General features: G+C 31.9%; 1 protein-coding gene and 1 long non-coding RNA gene across 8 annotated transcripts in view; one reads left to right on the forward strand and one right to left on the reverse strand.

Moving 5' to 3' along the window:
- The window catches only part of FZD3 (frizzled class receptor 3), a 110,556-nt gene extending 94,465 nt beyond the window's left edge, over positions 1–16,091 (forward strand). For 5 of the 7 annotated variants that reach the window (XM_077152913.1, XM_077152918.1, XM_077152914.1 and 2 more), the window contains 3 exons: positions 2,699–2,847; positions 5,513–5,746; positions 11,446–16,091. In XM_077152913.1, coding sequence (XP_077009028.1) covers positions 2,699–2,847; positions 5,513–5,746; positions 11,446–11,659 — 597 coding nt within the window. In that variant the 3' untranslated portion in view covers positions 11,660–16,091. Of the gene's footprint in view, positions 1–2,698; positions 2,848–3,996; positions 4,099–5,512; positions 5,747–11,445 lie in introns of those variants that run through there. The other 2 variants (XR_013172432.1, XR_013172431.1) reach the window with 2 other exon arrangements.
- Positions 2,644–16,899, reverse strand: part of LOC143677205 (uncharacterized) — a 95,858-nt gene continuing 81,602 nt past the window's right edge. The window contains exon 4 of the long non-coding RNA XR_013172439.1: positions 2,644–2,805. This is a non-coding gene — a long non-coding RNA (uncharacterized LOC143677205). The remainder of the gene's footprint in view (positions 2,806–16,899) is intronic.

The raw sequence follows: 16,899 nt of genomic DNA on the forward strand, positions 1-16,899 counted from the left end.
AGATTTTCTTTTTCTATACTCTAGGACCATTTGGAATTATAAGTTCTTAAGTGGCTTTTTAGAACTATCTCATGAAACTGTCTGGATCTTGTGCTTTGTGGGAAGAAGTTGTTCTTTGATAATTTTATTTCTTCTATAATTTATCTGCTTAAATTTTCCTTGTCTTCCAGATTCAGTTATGTTAAATTATATTTTCTTATCATTTGTTTCCATTAATTTTCAAGTTTATTTGCATGGAGGTAAGCAAAGTAATCTCTTAAGGTTATTTTAGTTCTGCTCTATTTGTAACTGTTTCCTTATCATTTCTGGGGTGGGGTGGGTGGGGGTATTTGCTGTTTACTTCCTTTTGTTTGATTAGGTTAGAGAATAACCTATTTGTTGTGTTTTTTTTTAGATAACCAACTTTGAGGTTTATTAATTAGTTCTACTGTTTTTCTACTATTTTTCTGTATTATAATTACTTAAATTTTCATTTTAACTTCATGAATTCCTTCATTTTCTTTTCTTTAGACTTGCTTTATTGATATGTAAGAACTACTTAATTCTCTATCATAGACAATAATGCAGGTAATATTCTAATTTGTTATTAGTATATTGATTTGATTTGTAGTGTCTTGCTGTGCAGAAGTTTTAAATTCTTAGTATTCAGAATTATCAGTTTTTTCCTTTTGTTGTTTCTTGGCTTTCCATTGCTCTAATAAAAAGCGTACTGCATCCCTCCTCCCCAATTATAAAGATGTTCTTCTGCATTCTTTTGATGCTTTTATAATTTATTTTTGTCTGTTTAGATTTTGTTTTTCTTTATTGTATGAAGTGGGGCCTAAATTATATTTTTTCCCAAGTTGATTGCCAACCATCCCAACAGCATTTATTAAACAACCCATCTTTATCATTTATTTGAAAAAAATATTTTTATATAAACTATATTATATAAACTACAATTATATTGCTAATTTGGGATTATATTAACTTTATAGGATTAATTTGGAGAACTGAACTGACATCTTTGAAACATTGAGTCCTTACTTTAGAAACATGGAATATTTCTCCATTTTCTCTGATCTTTTCCTGTATCCTTCAGTGGAGTCTTATAGTTTTCTTTTTATTTTTTATTGGGTTTATTTCTGGATGCTTTGTACCTTTGGTTGAGATTATAAATGAAATTGTTTTCATTATGTTTCCTCTATGTTTACTGACGGTATATAGGGAAACATTTAATCTTTTGTTTACTAACCAAGGCCAATTTATTTACTGAACGCTTTCATTATTTCTGTTAATTTTTCAGTTGATTCTTTTGCATTTTCTGGATAGACTTTTGTCTCTTCTTTCCCAGTACTTCTGTTTTTATTTTGTTTGGTTTTTGGCATGATGTCTTATTGAATTGTTAGGACTTCAGGAACAGTAGCTTTAATCTTTATAGGTCCAAAGGATTTATAAGCAGAGTACTAGAGCTATTTGAACCTGGAAGAGGCGCTCTTGTAATTTTATTAGTTCCACTGTACTAAATGTATTCATGGAGCAACTAAATTAAGAGGAAATTAATTTCTTTGGTAAAGAGTAAAACCAGATGACTTCTAAGTGATTAGTTGAGAGTATAAAGACAGAGAAGAGAGGGGTGAGTTTAAGAACTTTTTTATGGAAGGTAGGAGAGAAAAGGGGGGGGTTAGGCAGAAAGTGACCTGGAGTGGGAGGCCAAGAGGAAAGTGTAATGTCCTGTTAGGAGAATAATCCTGGCTGGGTATTATAGGAGCAAGGGGAGATGAAAATTTGTGATATATGTGACTGATGTTATGTACAAGTCAAAATTAAAAATTAGTCAGAAAAAAGCCATTGTATTTGTTAAATAAGAAAATTGTTTGTGCTCTGCTTTAGTGGTATTTCCTCTGCTACTTTCACTGTTAGATAAACCGACAGAAAATTAGCCAAAAATGTAGAAGATTTGAACGACACAGCTAGTAAAGCTGGTCTAATAGAGAGAGAGAATGTTATACCCAGCAAACAGAGACAATGCATTATTTTTAAGCCCATGAGGAATATTCACAAAAATTGACTGTCCTAGATCACAAAAGAAGCCTCCAAAATTTAAGGTAACCAATATCATATAGACCACATTTTCTGACCGCATTAATTAAAATAGAAACCAACAATAAAAAGAAACTTTAAAAAAATCCATTTGGCTAGAAATTAGAAATGCACTTCTGAATAATTCATAGGTTAAACAGGAAGCTTGAAAACAGCCAGCAGAGTGAACATAAAGTAGGTAAAAGGAAGGGCAAATTGAAGATAAGAACAGAAATTAATGAAATGGAGGAAAAAAGATTATTTTCTGATTTTATAATGTGATAATCAATGATAAGATAAGCAAGATTGAAGAATATAGATATTATTTGAACCTCTGCTTTTATTCATGATTATTGATGGTGAGTTAGTAATCTTTTTCTTTGAAAATGTTTGATGTCAGCCAGTAAGAAAATATAGGATTCAAATAAAAATATAAAATATTCTGAAATTTTCAGGAGGGTATCTTTTCCACATAAGAATAAAATTACCTATATAGGTATAGAACCTTATAAATGAAAACATCAAATTTGTAGAGTCAATTATACTGCTATTATTTATTTAAAGGACTTATAGTGGGTTTTCTTAAATAGCAAGTTCTTTTTGTATATTTGAGATAATTTCCTTTCCCTTTTTGTAGGTTACTCAAATGAGTCGTCCAGACCTGATTCTCTTTCTGATGAAATACTTGATGGCTCTTATAGTTGGTATTCCCTCCATATTCTGGGTTGGAAGCAAAAAGACGTGCTTCGAGTGGGCCAGTTTTTTTCATGGTCGTAAGAAAAAAGAGTAAGTTGAAATAAATTATCACAGTGTTCACAGACTTTACATCTACATAAAACTTTTGTATTACTTATATTGAAACAATTTGGATTTGAAGGAACTATTCAAACAAGATTATAACCTTGTAAGCAGCTACTAGTTATAACTGATATAATAGCAAGTCTTAATTAAGATCTATAAACTTATTTTCAGAAATTGGCCAAGTAGAACCAGGCTTGAGTTCTATTCCTGTTTTGTTTCAGAATATTTGCGGGAAGGCCAATTCTTTATTCAAAAGATCTCAGTTATAATTGTCTTAAAATTAAAAACAGATTAATATTTTTTAAAATCTTTGACCCTCTTAATATTCCTGTGAGGGTTGGTATATGTTATCATCTGTTTGACAGAAGAAAAAACTGAGACAGAGAGTTTGAGTGTGTGGACACAGTCACACAGATATTGTTGAGTTAGATTATACTTCCTTTTCCTGATTGCCCCTTGTTCTTTGAGCTTTACCAAAAATGATTTAAAGAGCTGTTAGTCCATTCTAATATAGTACATATTAAAGCCAAAGTAGAAAAATCCTAGTAGATGAAATGAGATAGGTTAAAGAAATTATTTTAATTCATAATTGACCACACTGAAATAAAAGTGTGACTGGTAATGTATAAGATTTGCAAAAGCATCGTTTGAGAACATTTAATTTATGGAATCTTTCATTTCCTGAGGGCTTAGTTTATAAAACAAAACAGAAACAAGTAAGAAGTTTGAATTCATTTCCTTTGTGAATACTTAAAGTATTGAAACTTAAAGATTTCAAACTTTTTACTCAGTGCAAGTCTCATATATATACTGTATCTGAATTATTACAAATTTAAGTTAGTGGAGTCCACATTCTTATGATTTTACTTAACCTAGATTCCATGAAAGATGGACTTGGTTGTGGGGGGGGAGTTTAGTCTATAAAACTCTTCAGATTATATGTAATATGTTGTGCCTTGTATGGGTCAATTTAGTTTCCTTGTGTGATATAACTTAAATTTATTTTAATTTTTGCCTCCCAAAGAAAATCCGTATTTTCTAGAACAGTAGTAATTAGCATTCTTTGTTACATTGGTTAGATAAACAACAGAGATAAATGAATTACAGTTTTAAAACCTTTATTTCTTATTACAGTATCCAAGATTGCTACTAGTGTTGCATTTCTTCTTGACATATAGTTTTATAGGGAGAGAAAGAAAGAAGGGGAATGGATCATGCAACAAGTATGTTTATTAGGTATTTAATCATTCTTTAAGAAAGTCTTCATTGAATGCTTACTATGTGCCATGAACTATTTTAGGATACAGAGATTCAGTAACCAATAAAACAGGCAAAGTCTTTGTTTTCACGGAGTTTCCTTCCTTTTAAGGTTTACTATGATTTATCCATGTATTCTTTGAAATTTTTATTATATTTTTAATCACAGTAAAACATGATGCCAAAGAAAAGACTTGAATTAAACATCTTTGGAAACCTCTGGACCATAGACAAACAATTCTGTAGTAGGGTTTTATTAGAAATTCAAGGTAGAGCTAAGCCCAAGCTATTTTTATAGGGATCCATCCTAATTATTGGGGGATCCTGGTTGGGGCAGAACTCATTTTGAATGTGGGTAGCACTCTCAAGGACGATTCTATCTGTTTTCCTGCAACTCTGGATCTCTGCCACCAAAGTCATTGTTATCATCCAAACCAGTACTTGATCCCTGGGTTAGAGTGACAGGTCCTTACTCTGGATCTCAAGAGTGAGCAACCTATAGCTAAATCTAGCATTTGTCTGGTGTAATCTTTAAGAAATGACTATAAATAGTCATAATAATGGTTACCAATTTATTGAGCACATTTTATATTCCAGATACTGTTCTAAGCTCTTAATGTATTATAATATAATTTAATCCTCTAATAACCTTGTGAGTGAGGTCATCATTTTACAGATAAGGAAACTGGATTATAGAGCCATGGTTACACACAGTTATTGTATGGGACTACACAGCTGTTTGAATTGGGATTCAAACTGGAACTTTGCTCTTAACCATTCAGTTATTCTGTACTATAAAGAGACTAGCTTCTAAAATTCTGTTAATCAAATTAATGTTCTTTCCTTCGTGAAGCTACATTTAAAACTATGCTTATGCCAATAATTCTCACACTGAAATATTTTTAGAAATCCTCTCTGAAATGATCTGCGTCAAGACACTGATTTCTCTGGACCTCTGTTTTCTTATCTGTAAAACCTTCAGATAATGAGGGAGCAAATCTTCACCATTTGAGAGTGGACTAAATTTTTAGAACAACAATAAGTCAGTTTGAACCAAGCCTAGAAAATAATATCAGTAATAGATCAGGTGCTGTTTTTTTTTTTTTTTTAATTTGCAAAGCAATGCAAGAGCATTGTGGAAGTGAAGAAAGTTATTCCTTTTTGGATGACTCTTTCTCTGTAAAGGCTTAGGGCACAAACCTGCTTGCTATTTTGATATACTCGGAGAAATGTACTGTATGTGAATTAGGGCCATTGATAATAGAGAAACAAATCAATATTGTTTTTTTACTGATTATTTTGACTTATTCTATCTATATTGCACAAAAATATTGTTTATTGGTCTGTAGGACATGCTAAAAATTTATTTTCAACTTAGCATTTTGTTGTTTAGGATAGTAAATGAGAGCCGACAGGTACTCCAGGAGCCTGATTTTGCTCAGTCTCTCTTGAGGGATCCAAATACCCCTATTATAAGAAAATCAAGAGGAACTTCCACCCAAGGAACATCCACACATGCTTCTTCAACTCAGCTGGCTATGGTAGATGATCAGAGAAGTAAAGCAGGGAGTGTCCACAGCAAAGTAAGCAGCTACCATGGGAGCCTCCACAGATCACGTGATGGGAGGTGAGTTTCATAATGGCTTAGTTTATTTCATGTGCTGAATGTGGTCAAACAATTTAAGCAAGAGAAGCAAGTACTGAAATAGAAGTTGAATGTTAGTTCTTTTGAACTTTGCTAGGTAAAATTGCCCCAGGTTATGAACAGATTTGAAAGCCATTCAGAGGAGATTAGAGTTTGTACTTCATGCAGTATGCATGACAGAGTCATAGTAGCATACTGAGCAGGGAGAAGGCAGAGTGAAAATGGTTATTTTAGTAAGATTAATTTAGCAAACAATTATGGAATACTTCTGTGTCAAGCACTGTGCTAGGCTCTAGGAATATAAAAATGATTTCAGCATGATCCTTGTTCTTATTAAGCTTTTGTCCACTACAAAAGATAGTTTGGTTACTATTAGTGTTGTAGGAACGTGGGATCTGGAATTATAAGCCTCAGTTTCCTCATCTTTAAATGAAGATAATTGTATTGCCTGTCCCTTAGGAATGTTGTAAAAATTAAGTGAGATAATATGCCTAATTGCCTCGCTTATTTAGTGCCTGATATTGGCTTCTATTATTATTGTAAGTAAAATGTAAGCACAACAATATAGTCCCAGGGGTCAGCAAACCTCTTTTTAACCACATTTAAAGATTCATCTTTTCTGCCTTCTTTCCTTCCACTCAGCACTCCTATATGAGAAGTATTCTTCCAAGTTCTAAGAATATAGAGATAGAGGACAGAAAAGTAAACAAAAATGGGTATAAAAGAATTATATACAAGGCACTTTGGTAACTGAGCCCAGAGAATAAAATCATCTGATTCATCATGGAAAATCAGAAAAAGCTTTACAAAGGAGATGACACTTTTACTTGGAACAGGATTCAGAGGAGGCAGTCGGGAGTTAAAGACAAGGAAATACTATGTGCAACAGCAAGGAGGATGAGCATGCAGTTAGGTGTGTGGATCATAGGATGTATTTTTGAGTAATTGTAGGAGATAAAACCATGCTAAGGAATTCGAATTTTCCGCTGTAGGCTATGAAGAACTATTAAAGGACTCTGAACGTCTGGGTGATCTTAAATCAGATTTTTATTTTAGAAAGATCACTTTGTCAACAACATTGGAGAGAAAATTGTAAGACAAACCAGTTAGGAAGTTTCTAATTTAGGGGTATTAATTTGAGACATTGATAAGAAGGGAGGGAATATGAATGTGTTTTGTTGATCACCACTCTCCGTGAATTTTCAGCATTATTTGATATTTGACATTATTGGCCTCATCCTTTTCAGTGATGAATGAACAATTATTCATAGTACAACTTCTATGTATGTGGCATAGTGTATAGAAGAAAGCTAAGATGTAATTTCTGCATTCTAGGAGAATATAACTTTATAGAAAAGTTAAAAACATGTACATATGAATCAATTTAGTAATACTGCAAGCCAGCATATAATTAAAACAGTGAGTATTAGAGATAATAGATGTTCTAGAACTACAGGAAAGGGAAAGATCAGTGAGGGTTAGATTGGTCCATAAGATATTGTAAAGGAGATAAATAGAGTGTAGGAAGTATAAAAGATAAGATCATTTTGAGGCAATTTGGAATATATGAGTAGAGAATTTCTGAAGGCAGATGGAGATTTCAACTACTATGATCTGAAAGGAACTGGAGTTTAGATAAGAAAGTTTATAATCATCAGCAATTGATAATTAAAATTATAAGATAGGATCCCTTGAATCATTATAAAAAGAAGAGTAGCAGACCAAGAACAAGACATTGATAAATACTTATAGTAATATTTCAAGACGAGGAAAAGCTAGCTTTGGTGCAAAGAAAGTGCTTATAGACGTATGAGGGAATATAGAAAGGTATAGTGGAAGTATGGAAACCAGAGGATAAAAATGATTTCCTGTAATGACCTTTCCTACCTTTTCTGCTTAATCAAAATCATATCCATCCTTTAAGACTTGCTTAATTCCCATTTCCATGGCACTTAATTAACATTTTTATCATTCTAGTTATGATCATTTATCATTTTGGTTGTGATCACTTTCAGCACTGTTGTCCTTCCTCAGCTAACTTTGCAGCCTTTCGAGGAAGAGAACTTGATGACAAATATGTCTGCAAACTCTGGCACTATCTAACCACAGTGCTCGGTGCATATTAGGATCCAAAAGTATTGAATAATTAATGAGAAATAATATGGGCATTTTCCTGGAATTCAGGGCTCTGGTCTACAATGACAACCTACTAAGGGTGTTCTGAATGTGTTGCATGCTACTCATAGTCTAGGACACTCTGCTATACCCAAAACTTTAGGGCAGATTAAAGAAATACAAGACTATGTTGAATCCAAAAGTCTTAATAAGGATTTTCAATAATACCAAATGCCATTTCATGGAGATTATTTTCTGTAGCAGTTGGTTTTTAAATGTATGTGTAATGCTATATTTTGGCCACCATTTTCTCAATATCACATGGTATCTTGGTTATAGAATCTCATGCACGCACACCCACACACCCACACACCCATTTGCCAATATTCACTCTGGTCCAGACTCCTTGATGGGTAATTATTGATCTGTGTGCTACATTAAATAAAATAGGCTAGTTAAATATCTACAAATGTATGTCGACTTCAAGGAATAAGTAATTGGTAGTTAGATGAGAAAATGGATAGAAAAGGAAGTGGGGGAGTAGGAAGGGGGAAGTTTTAGAATGAGTGATTAGGTTGGTAAGTAGATGACATTATGAGGGAAAGCTAGGGAATGAATAATAAGACATTAGTGTAAAACTACAATTGTTTATATCAATGGTAGCAAATAGTATGGAGAACCAAAAACATCTTCAAGTTGCTTTTGTTTGACCTTGGAATGCACCATATTATCTTTTTAACCACAGCAGTAGATTAATTGTTTTGCCTAAATTTACATGAAATTAGTGTACATTTTCATATTTTATATTAGTAGATAATCACACAGGCTTAAATAACTGTTCAGATAAATAAATTTGGTAATTCCCACATACACAATTGAGATTAAACACTGTAATTGGATTTATTTTTCTGTGTAGTTGATCCCTAATTATCCAAGGGCAGGTTGTTCATATTTTAGAAATTTTTACAGATAGCTAGCCATGTATTTTACACAAATCATATAGACATAAAAACTCACTATAATAATTTTTTTCTATGAAGAATGTATTCTGAGTCTTATTTGTAACTCAAGGATTTACATTTCATTTTAGAACCTTTAAATATTTTAGAAATTTTAAATATTTTAAGTAATGATTTGTTTTTATTTTTTCTAATTAATTGATATAAATTCCATTATTCTGTATGATATTTTGACGTTTTCTTTTGCCATATTTATTTGAAATATATAGTTAGGAAGTCATTGAGAGGCAAAACATTTCCAAATGAATAGTTAATTATAGCTATTTGGAAAAATCTTCCCTTCTGTTTTAGGGCAATAATCAGTATGCAAAATAATTATTAAATTAGAATCATAAGCTTATTCTGAAATCTTTTATCTGTAAGTATTGTAATTCTTTTAACAAAGTGTGCAGTAAAATTTTAAAACTGTTTTGACTCTGAATGCTAAATGCTTTAAATAAATAAAAATTACTCTTACCCATTAACATGAGAAATCTTTAAAATATTTAAATATGCATCTTTTATTTCTTAAATTTTATTTTTTGCTTTACTTAAACAGGAAGCAGAAGACTTGCATTCTTGCTTTTATAATTTTCAAAAGATTTCTCCATTTTCAAGTTGTCATTAATTTATCAACAAATACTTCTATGCAACTAGCAACAGTGCATGGATCTGCCTTTAAAATCTTTAAATTGTATAAAGCCTTCACATTTAACTATGAGATTTGTTTTAATTATTACAAAGAAATGATGAATAAATACTTTTTGACAACCAGCAGTTCTTCAACCTCTTGTGATTATTTTGCTGACTATTAAAAAAAATGGGTGGTGGGCTGTATCCTATTTATTTTTTGAAACATTGCTTAAAACTTAATACACTGGGCGGGCCACGGTGGCTCAGCAGGTAAGAATGCTTGCCTGCCAAGCCTGAGGACCCGGGTTCGATTTCCGGTGCCTGCCCATGTAAAAAAATACTTAATACGCTAATTTAAAGTTGTAAGTTATATTCAGTCAGGTTTTCTTAAAGCTTTGCTATCCTAAATTAAATATTTTTTTACAAAGGGTGTATGTACGTGTGTGAGTATGAACAAAAGGCATTTCAGGTAAATATTTCTTGAAGTATTAGGGATTAAAAAAGAAATGAAATACTACCTCTACCCTGAAGGTGCTCGCTTTAAAGCCAGAAAAAATAATAAACAGCATATTAGAGCTATAACAAAGTACTAATGCAAAATTTTTTAAAATTGATTTCCTGTAAGTCCTGAAATGCAGAGGGAGCCAGCCTCTCCAGAACATCAACTAGTTCCATCCCCCTACCCCATATTATCGACAGCCCCTTCCAACGTGAAAAAGTTAGAATGAGCATAGTCCAAATACCCCTAAAGAGTGGGAGAAAAATCAAAGGTGATGGTGGAGTAATACAGAGAAGGTTGGGTTTAACTAATGATATGATTGCTGAATCATTATAATGATTCCCCAGTATCTTATAGCAGTTAGAAGTAAAAACCTAAAATTGTGGAATTGTAACCCATACCAAATTCTGAAATCTGTTCTATAGCTAATTGTTGCAAAGTGCTTTGAAATTTATTGCTTTTTTTGTATATATGTTATTTTTCACAAAAAAAGAAAAAAATAAATAAAATTCTAAAAAAAATTATTTCATGGCCTTGAGTGGCCTAGAACTAATCTCGCATTTCTCGTGGCAAAGAAGTCTTATAAATTCTTGACTCTGATAGAGTTCTGTGAGTCAGGGTTGCAGCCAAGGAAAATAAGAACTCCCATTATACTTTCAAGATAAGTACAATGAGGGAGGGTGAAATTTGCTTGCAATACACACCTTAGCCTAAAGAAACCTACCCAAGCTGGGACTTGGGTTAGGGATTCAGAAAAAATTTACTTTGGTGGGAATATGGGTTACAAAGTATTAGGACATTGTTAGAAGTATATTTAAGTAGATGTAGCTTCTATGAAAGAGCATCTTCACAACCTCAAGCCCAAATGAAAACTAATTAAGACCATTTACAGGTAGTTAATTTAGCTCTTAACTGGGCTATCTGAAAAGAGACTGTCAGCATATACATATCATCACTTGCCACTTCATTCACCTATTTTTCTTCAGCTATGCCAATTTCTCCTCTAATTTCATATGCTTCCTCTTAAAATCCTAGTCAGTAAGATTTGAGGTTGTGCTACTGATTATAACCAATCTTCTCAACTCCCTGGGGTATTTCTTCTATTGTTCCTTCTCTGGCTGGACCCATTGCCCAAACTCATTTGAATGAGAAAAGTACTCATACTTAATTTAGCTCCTACTCATCAGTCAGCTCCAATTAACCTCAGCTTCTGTCAGTTTTGCTCTGAAACTGAAAGGATGGTCTCACTTTAGTTATCCATGTCAATATTTCTACAGCATTGATGAAATTTCTGTTACTCAAAACTTGTTTGTTTTTCATTTTTAGTTTTCTAATCATTTCGCCTAAATTTCAGTGAGACACATTCATGAAAATTAATAGTGGTATTTTCTAATGTGTTCTGTCACCACATCAAAAAATAAACTCTTTTTTATTAGGTACACTCCGTGCAGTTACAGAGGAATGGAGGAAAGACTACCTCATGGCAGCATGTCACGACTAACGGATCACTCCAGGCATAGTAGTTCTCATCGTCTCAATGAACAGTCACGACACAGCAGCATCAGAGATCTCAGTAATAATCCCATGACTCACATCACACATGGTACCAGCATGAATCGGGTTATTGAAGAAGATGGAACCAGTGCTTAATTTCTCCAATCTTTGGTGAAAAACTTGTGCTATTTAAAAAGCAATTTTTATGCTTTGCCTTTGCATGACTGATTGCTATAACTTACTGTTATCATGCTTTCAGTCAACTGCAGATTGTGTTCAATAGAAATTTTATATTGCATCAAACTTGGAACATCAAGACATCCAACACTAATAATTAATTATACCATGACTAAAATAATTCTTTTTAGGTTATAAAGAGATATTTGTCTGGTAAGCAATTTTATAAACCCACTTATTTTGTATTTAGAGAAAACCCTAAATGTATGGTGACTGCTTTGTAGCAAACTTTCATATAATATGAACTTATGAGTGATGAGATAACATTTTGGTAGTTCTGTTATTAAAATAAAATTTCAGAATTAAGGAAATTTTCTATGCAAGGGTCATTTCTCAGATGAATGGTAGGACTTTGTAGTTCTTTCCAGTGAGTGAAAAAGACTGTGTTTTTACAAATGTGGGAAAGTTTGATAAATTAGCAGGGATATTTTAGTTAATAGAATATAAATGCAACTGAAGAATCTGATTAGTCTTTTGTAGGCTCTTTGAAAAGTTCTATCAAAATAATCTTCATCCAGAAATGTTCAGGATTAAGATTAGCAATGGAATAAAAGCAGAGATGGACATTTTTTCCTTAGAGTTTTGCTGTTTTACTTTTGTAAATATTACTTTTACTGGCTGTGTTTTCATAGCATCCATATGCATGATGGGAAAATTTTTATTTGTAGCCATCATTTCCCATGTAACAGTATTGATCCATAGAGAACTTCGTGTTCAGATCTGTTCTGTGGAGGCATGTAATGAGATAATCATCACACATTATAAGATTTTATGTGGTAAACATAATTACAAAATGGCAAAACATTTTCTCTGTGTTCACTGTTATATTTTTCTGTAGTGAGTTGTGATTTTACCAAAGCCACCACACTATGGCATCCAGGCCCCTCCTATCAGTGAGTTGATTGTCTGCTCTTGCATTGCCCTAACAACCTATACCTTTTTGCCCCACATCCTTTTTTTCCAATTCTGAATCATTCATTCTTGTTTACAGCTGAAATGTATTTAACCTAAGTCTAAAATGGTGAATATAGAGTATTTGAAAATTATTGTACGTAAGTGAAGCATGATTAGTCTTGCTGTGAAGTATCTTTTATCTTAAAATTATCAACTCAAAACGTTGGGCATTTTGTCTTGTAATGTTTAAATAATTTATAATATAAACTGTGAACTTTGTTAGTCATGAAATTGATTAGAAGGAAAAGAAATATTCTCAAAAATTCTGAAGGTGTTATTTAGAAGAGCATATTTAAACAAATGGTCCTTAACCCTGACTGCAGGTGAGAAACACTTAAGAAACTTTGTAAGAACCAACACCTTCCTCACATTCAGATTTAATTGGTTGGGATGAGGCCCAGAGAATTTTTTTCTCTTTTTTTTTTGGGGGGGGGGGGGGTCCCCAAGCTTTCCAGGTGCTTCTAATCTGCAGCCAGAATTGAAAACTGCTATTTTAAACTAATGTTTCAGATAATGATCTGATGGTATCATATTATATACCATGTGAAAATCTAGCTGTATTCAAAGTGTATTTTTTATAGCATTACCTACTATGCAGTTGTTTTCCACTTTATCATCCATTATAAAATTCAGAATTCTGGGTCCCACTCCTAGAGATCCTTAGTCAGTAGGTCCAAGGTGGTAGGTAGGCCTTTAAAATCTGTATTTATAAAAATACCACACATAACTCTTAAGCAGGCAATCCAGGAATCACACTGTGAGAGGCCTGATTCTGCCATATCCTACTTTTTTTTTTTTTTTACCTCTCTGAGCCTAAGTTCCCTTGTTTGTAAATGAAGATAGAAGATAAGTACCTATGTTCCTCACAACAACCTTGTGAGGATCAATGAAAAAATCATATGAAAGCTCTTTGGAAACTATAAAGCATTATAAAATGTAAGGGATTAATATTATTGAGGACTTAAGAAATCTCTTTGAAGGCTACCATAGTACATTCCTTGACATAAGTTTAATTCATTTGTACTTTTCTCTCTCATCCATGAAAAGAAAAATACCAAGATGAGGTGTTGAAAAACAGCTTTTATCAGGTACAAATTTTCTGATAATAATATTTTGCTTATCTGCTTTTTCTTTCAAAGCGCATATATCTTTTGAATTATTATTAATTTTTCATAAGGTATATTTGATCATTTGGCCCAAAATATTTTTCTTTTTCTTCTTTCTTCATTGTCTTTCTCCTTGAAACTGGAATTAGTAACTACAGACAGGCAGAGTCTGATTTACCTCGTAACTGACAATTAGTAAATCTTTTCTCTGAAGGCCAGACTTATAGCAACTCATTTATAAATAAATGATGTGACGCTTTTGTCTGAGAATCTCTCCTGAGAACAGCACGAGATAACCAAAACAAACATTAAGAAACAAAAATAAGGAGTTAAAATAGAAGGTACCAGTTTGAGCTCAAAGATGTTGTCATCCCTAGCCATCTGCATTATGTTATTGACTGCCAAAATGTTAGTTGGTTTTCTTGTAGAAGTGGGCCAAGTGTAGAGTTAAGTGAACATTGCTGTGAAAATCTTAACTTTGTGTTTCATGACTTTTATATATTTGTGTCTTTTCCACTAAACTAATTGTTGGTTATATGTAAATATATTGCCCTTTCAGTTACTTTCTGCTAGTATCTTGTTTTGCTCTACAAAATGCGTATAATATTCTTAATCTATTGTTATAAATAACAGTACTTTAGTTGGACCGTTTTTTTTTAATCAAAACTAGTGCTCCAAATTAAGAATTTTTCTTTTGAAGAGAGTTGAAGAGCTTTAGTAAAATAGCAACTAGCTTAAACCAATTTGAACAAGTCTGAACAGTTTTCTTACCATATTTTTAATTTGTATCTTCATTGGCATATGATAATGTTTAGTTTTATTTGTGGAGTTGACAACTGAGAAAATAATAGTTCTCTTTAAAATGTTAATATATTAGAAGTTTTTAAGCAATAAGCTTTTATTCAGTAATTAATGCAAAATATCAGAGACAATGTTAGGCTCAAAACATAATTAATCTCAAATAACAATTGATTAACAACCCAACAACTAGCCCAGGGCCTAGTACATAGTAAGTTTTAAGTTAATGAACAACTCATAACACCCAATTTGCTCTTACCCTTAGCAGTGAGTGTATTGGTTCAAAGAATTTTGAAGTTTCAAAATTTCAGCTTGGTAAAATGAAGTATCTGCTTTACCCGAATTACATGTGGCAAGTAGTAAGAAATAAGTAGACCAAATGAAGTATATTCCTCTTACAGCAACAGTCCATATTACTATTTCAATAAAGAAATATATGTACATAATTGTACCAACTTTTAATTTTAAAAGGTGAACTAAAAGTGATTCTTAGAAGCAAGTAATTAGGCTCCACTTGGTCTCTTATGAAGTTAGATCTTTGTGGACCAGTGAGTGAATGAATATTCAAGCAAGCATTTATTAATTTGATTTTTCTTTTATCTGCTGTTTCTTAGAGCAGATTTATAAAACTTCTAAGAATCACTTCAAATCAGAAAAATGTACTATTTTTACCTACCTCATTAATTTCTTTGTAATAACAGTTGAAAATAATTGAAATTGTAACTATATTAGTTTAGGCTGTATGCCAGTGAAATTAAAGGAGCTATTTAATTTTTCTTATAAAAAATAGTGGATCATTGTCTGGAGCTTGGAAAACATTAATATGTGAAAATTTCACTATGATAAATTTTATATGGTTTTTGACATGCCAAAGGTATGAATGACTTACATAGCCTAGTGTCCTGAAAATTCCACTGGGCTTGGAATTTGAAGACCCATAATTAAGATGTGACCTAGACATGTCGTTTAACTTCTCTGAGTCTCAATTTCTTCAGTAAAAATGAAGATAAGTTAATTTTTTTGTCCAAACCTACCTTACTGGATCTTGTGATGATCAAATGAGATAACTCGCATTATAGTGTTCTGTAACCTATCAATTGCTCTACTGATATTATTTTTATTAGAATTTTGGAGGAATAAAAAACAAGGATCTGGTCTTCAGTCGTATTTATTTTTAGCAATAACAAAATGGACAGTTAGACCAGTATTTATTTGGTTGGAACTTTAAATCAGTAATCCAAATCAGCTTTAAAAAAGGGGTTTTCTTTCAAGAGGAGCTGTACCCTTAAATTATGTTGGTTCCTTAAGATATGTCTATTCCAGGATATGCTCTCAAGTTTTATATGGTTGAATTTATAGGTAACTTCTGACAGAAATTTGGGACTCTCCATTATATATTTTTTGATTGGAATTAAATAATTACATTAGCTCGACTTAACTGAAATTTATAAGAAAAATATAAAGAGGAGTATAGGCTCTATAACTTTTTTTCCTTTGAGAACTTCCATATATCTAATTTTTTAATTAAGAACAAGTTTTGAAAAGATGATTACTGTAATTTGTTGGTTTCCTTTATGGCATAAATTTAAATTTTAAATCATAACACTATGAGAATTGCTTGTATATATGTGTATGTAATTTCCAAAAATCTGTGTAACAGTAAATTCTTCTCCGTTCTTTTTTCATACATAAATATAAAAAGGATAGCTTTTTTATAGACCCTAGATTTACAAAAGAACTCATGATTCTTTTAAATTTCTTTTATGATTTTTTGCAACTTATTAAAATAAGAAAAATGTTTACATTTAATTCAGCTATGTTTGCTAGAAGCTGTATAATTTTATACATTATTATTATATCATTTGATCTATTTTGCATAAAAAATTATGTTGACATCTTTTCATAATTTAATTATTTTCCCTCCTTTTTTAATTCTAATTGTATGAGTTTGGAAAAGGAGTAGGAAGACAAAGCATCAGGGCTTTACCTTCTATCTGACTGTAATCAGCTTTCTGCTTTTTTTCTTTTTTAATTTTAATCCAGTACTTCTTTAATAATCAAATCAATATGCTATAATATTCTCTCAAGGATCCAAAATCTCTTAAGAGAGAAAATGAACTAGCCGTCATTGTAAATATTCCTATTTGGTTTATCTATAAACATTTAATATAAGTTAATGAGCCTACAGAATTCTTACTCTGTGATTTCAAATTAATTAGAAAATAAAAATGTGTTGCCATAAAGGTAACAGAAAGTAAAGCCTTCACTTATATTTTAATCAAGATCCCTACCTGTATAAAG

This window comes from Tamandua tetradactyla, chromosome 3 (assembly GCF_023851605.1).
Source record: "Tamandua tetradactyla isolate mTamTet1 chromosome 3, mTamTet1.pri, whole genome shotgun sequence".
Lineage (NCBI taxonomy): Eukaryota > Metazoa > Chordata > Mammalia > Pilosa > Myrmecophagidae > Tamandua > Tamandua tetradactyla.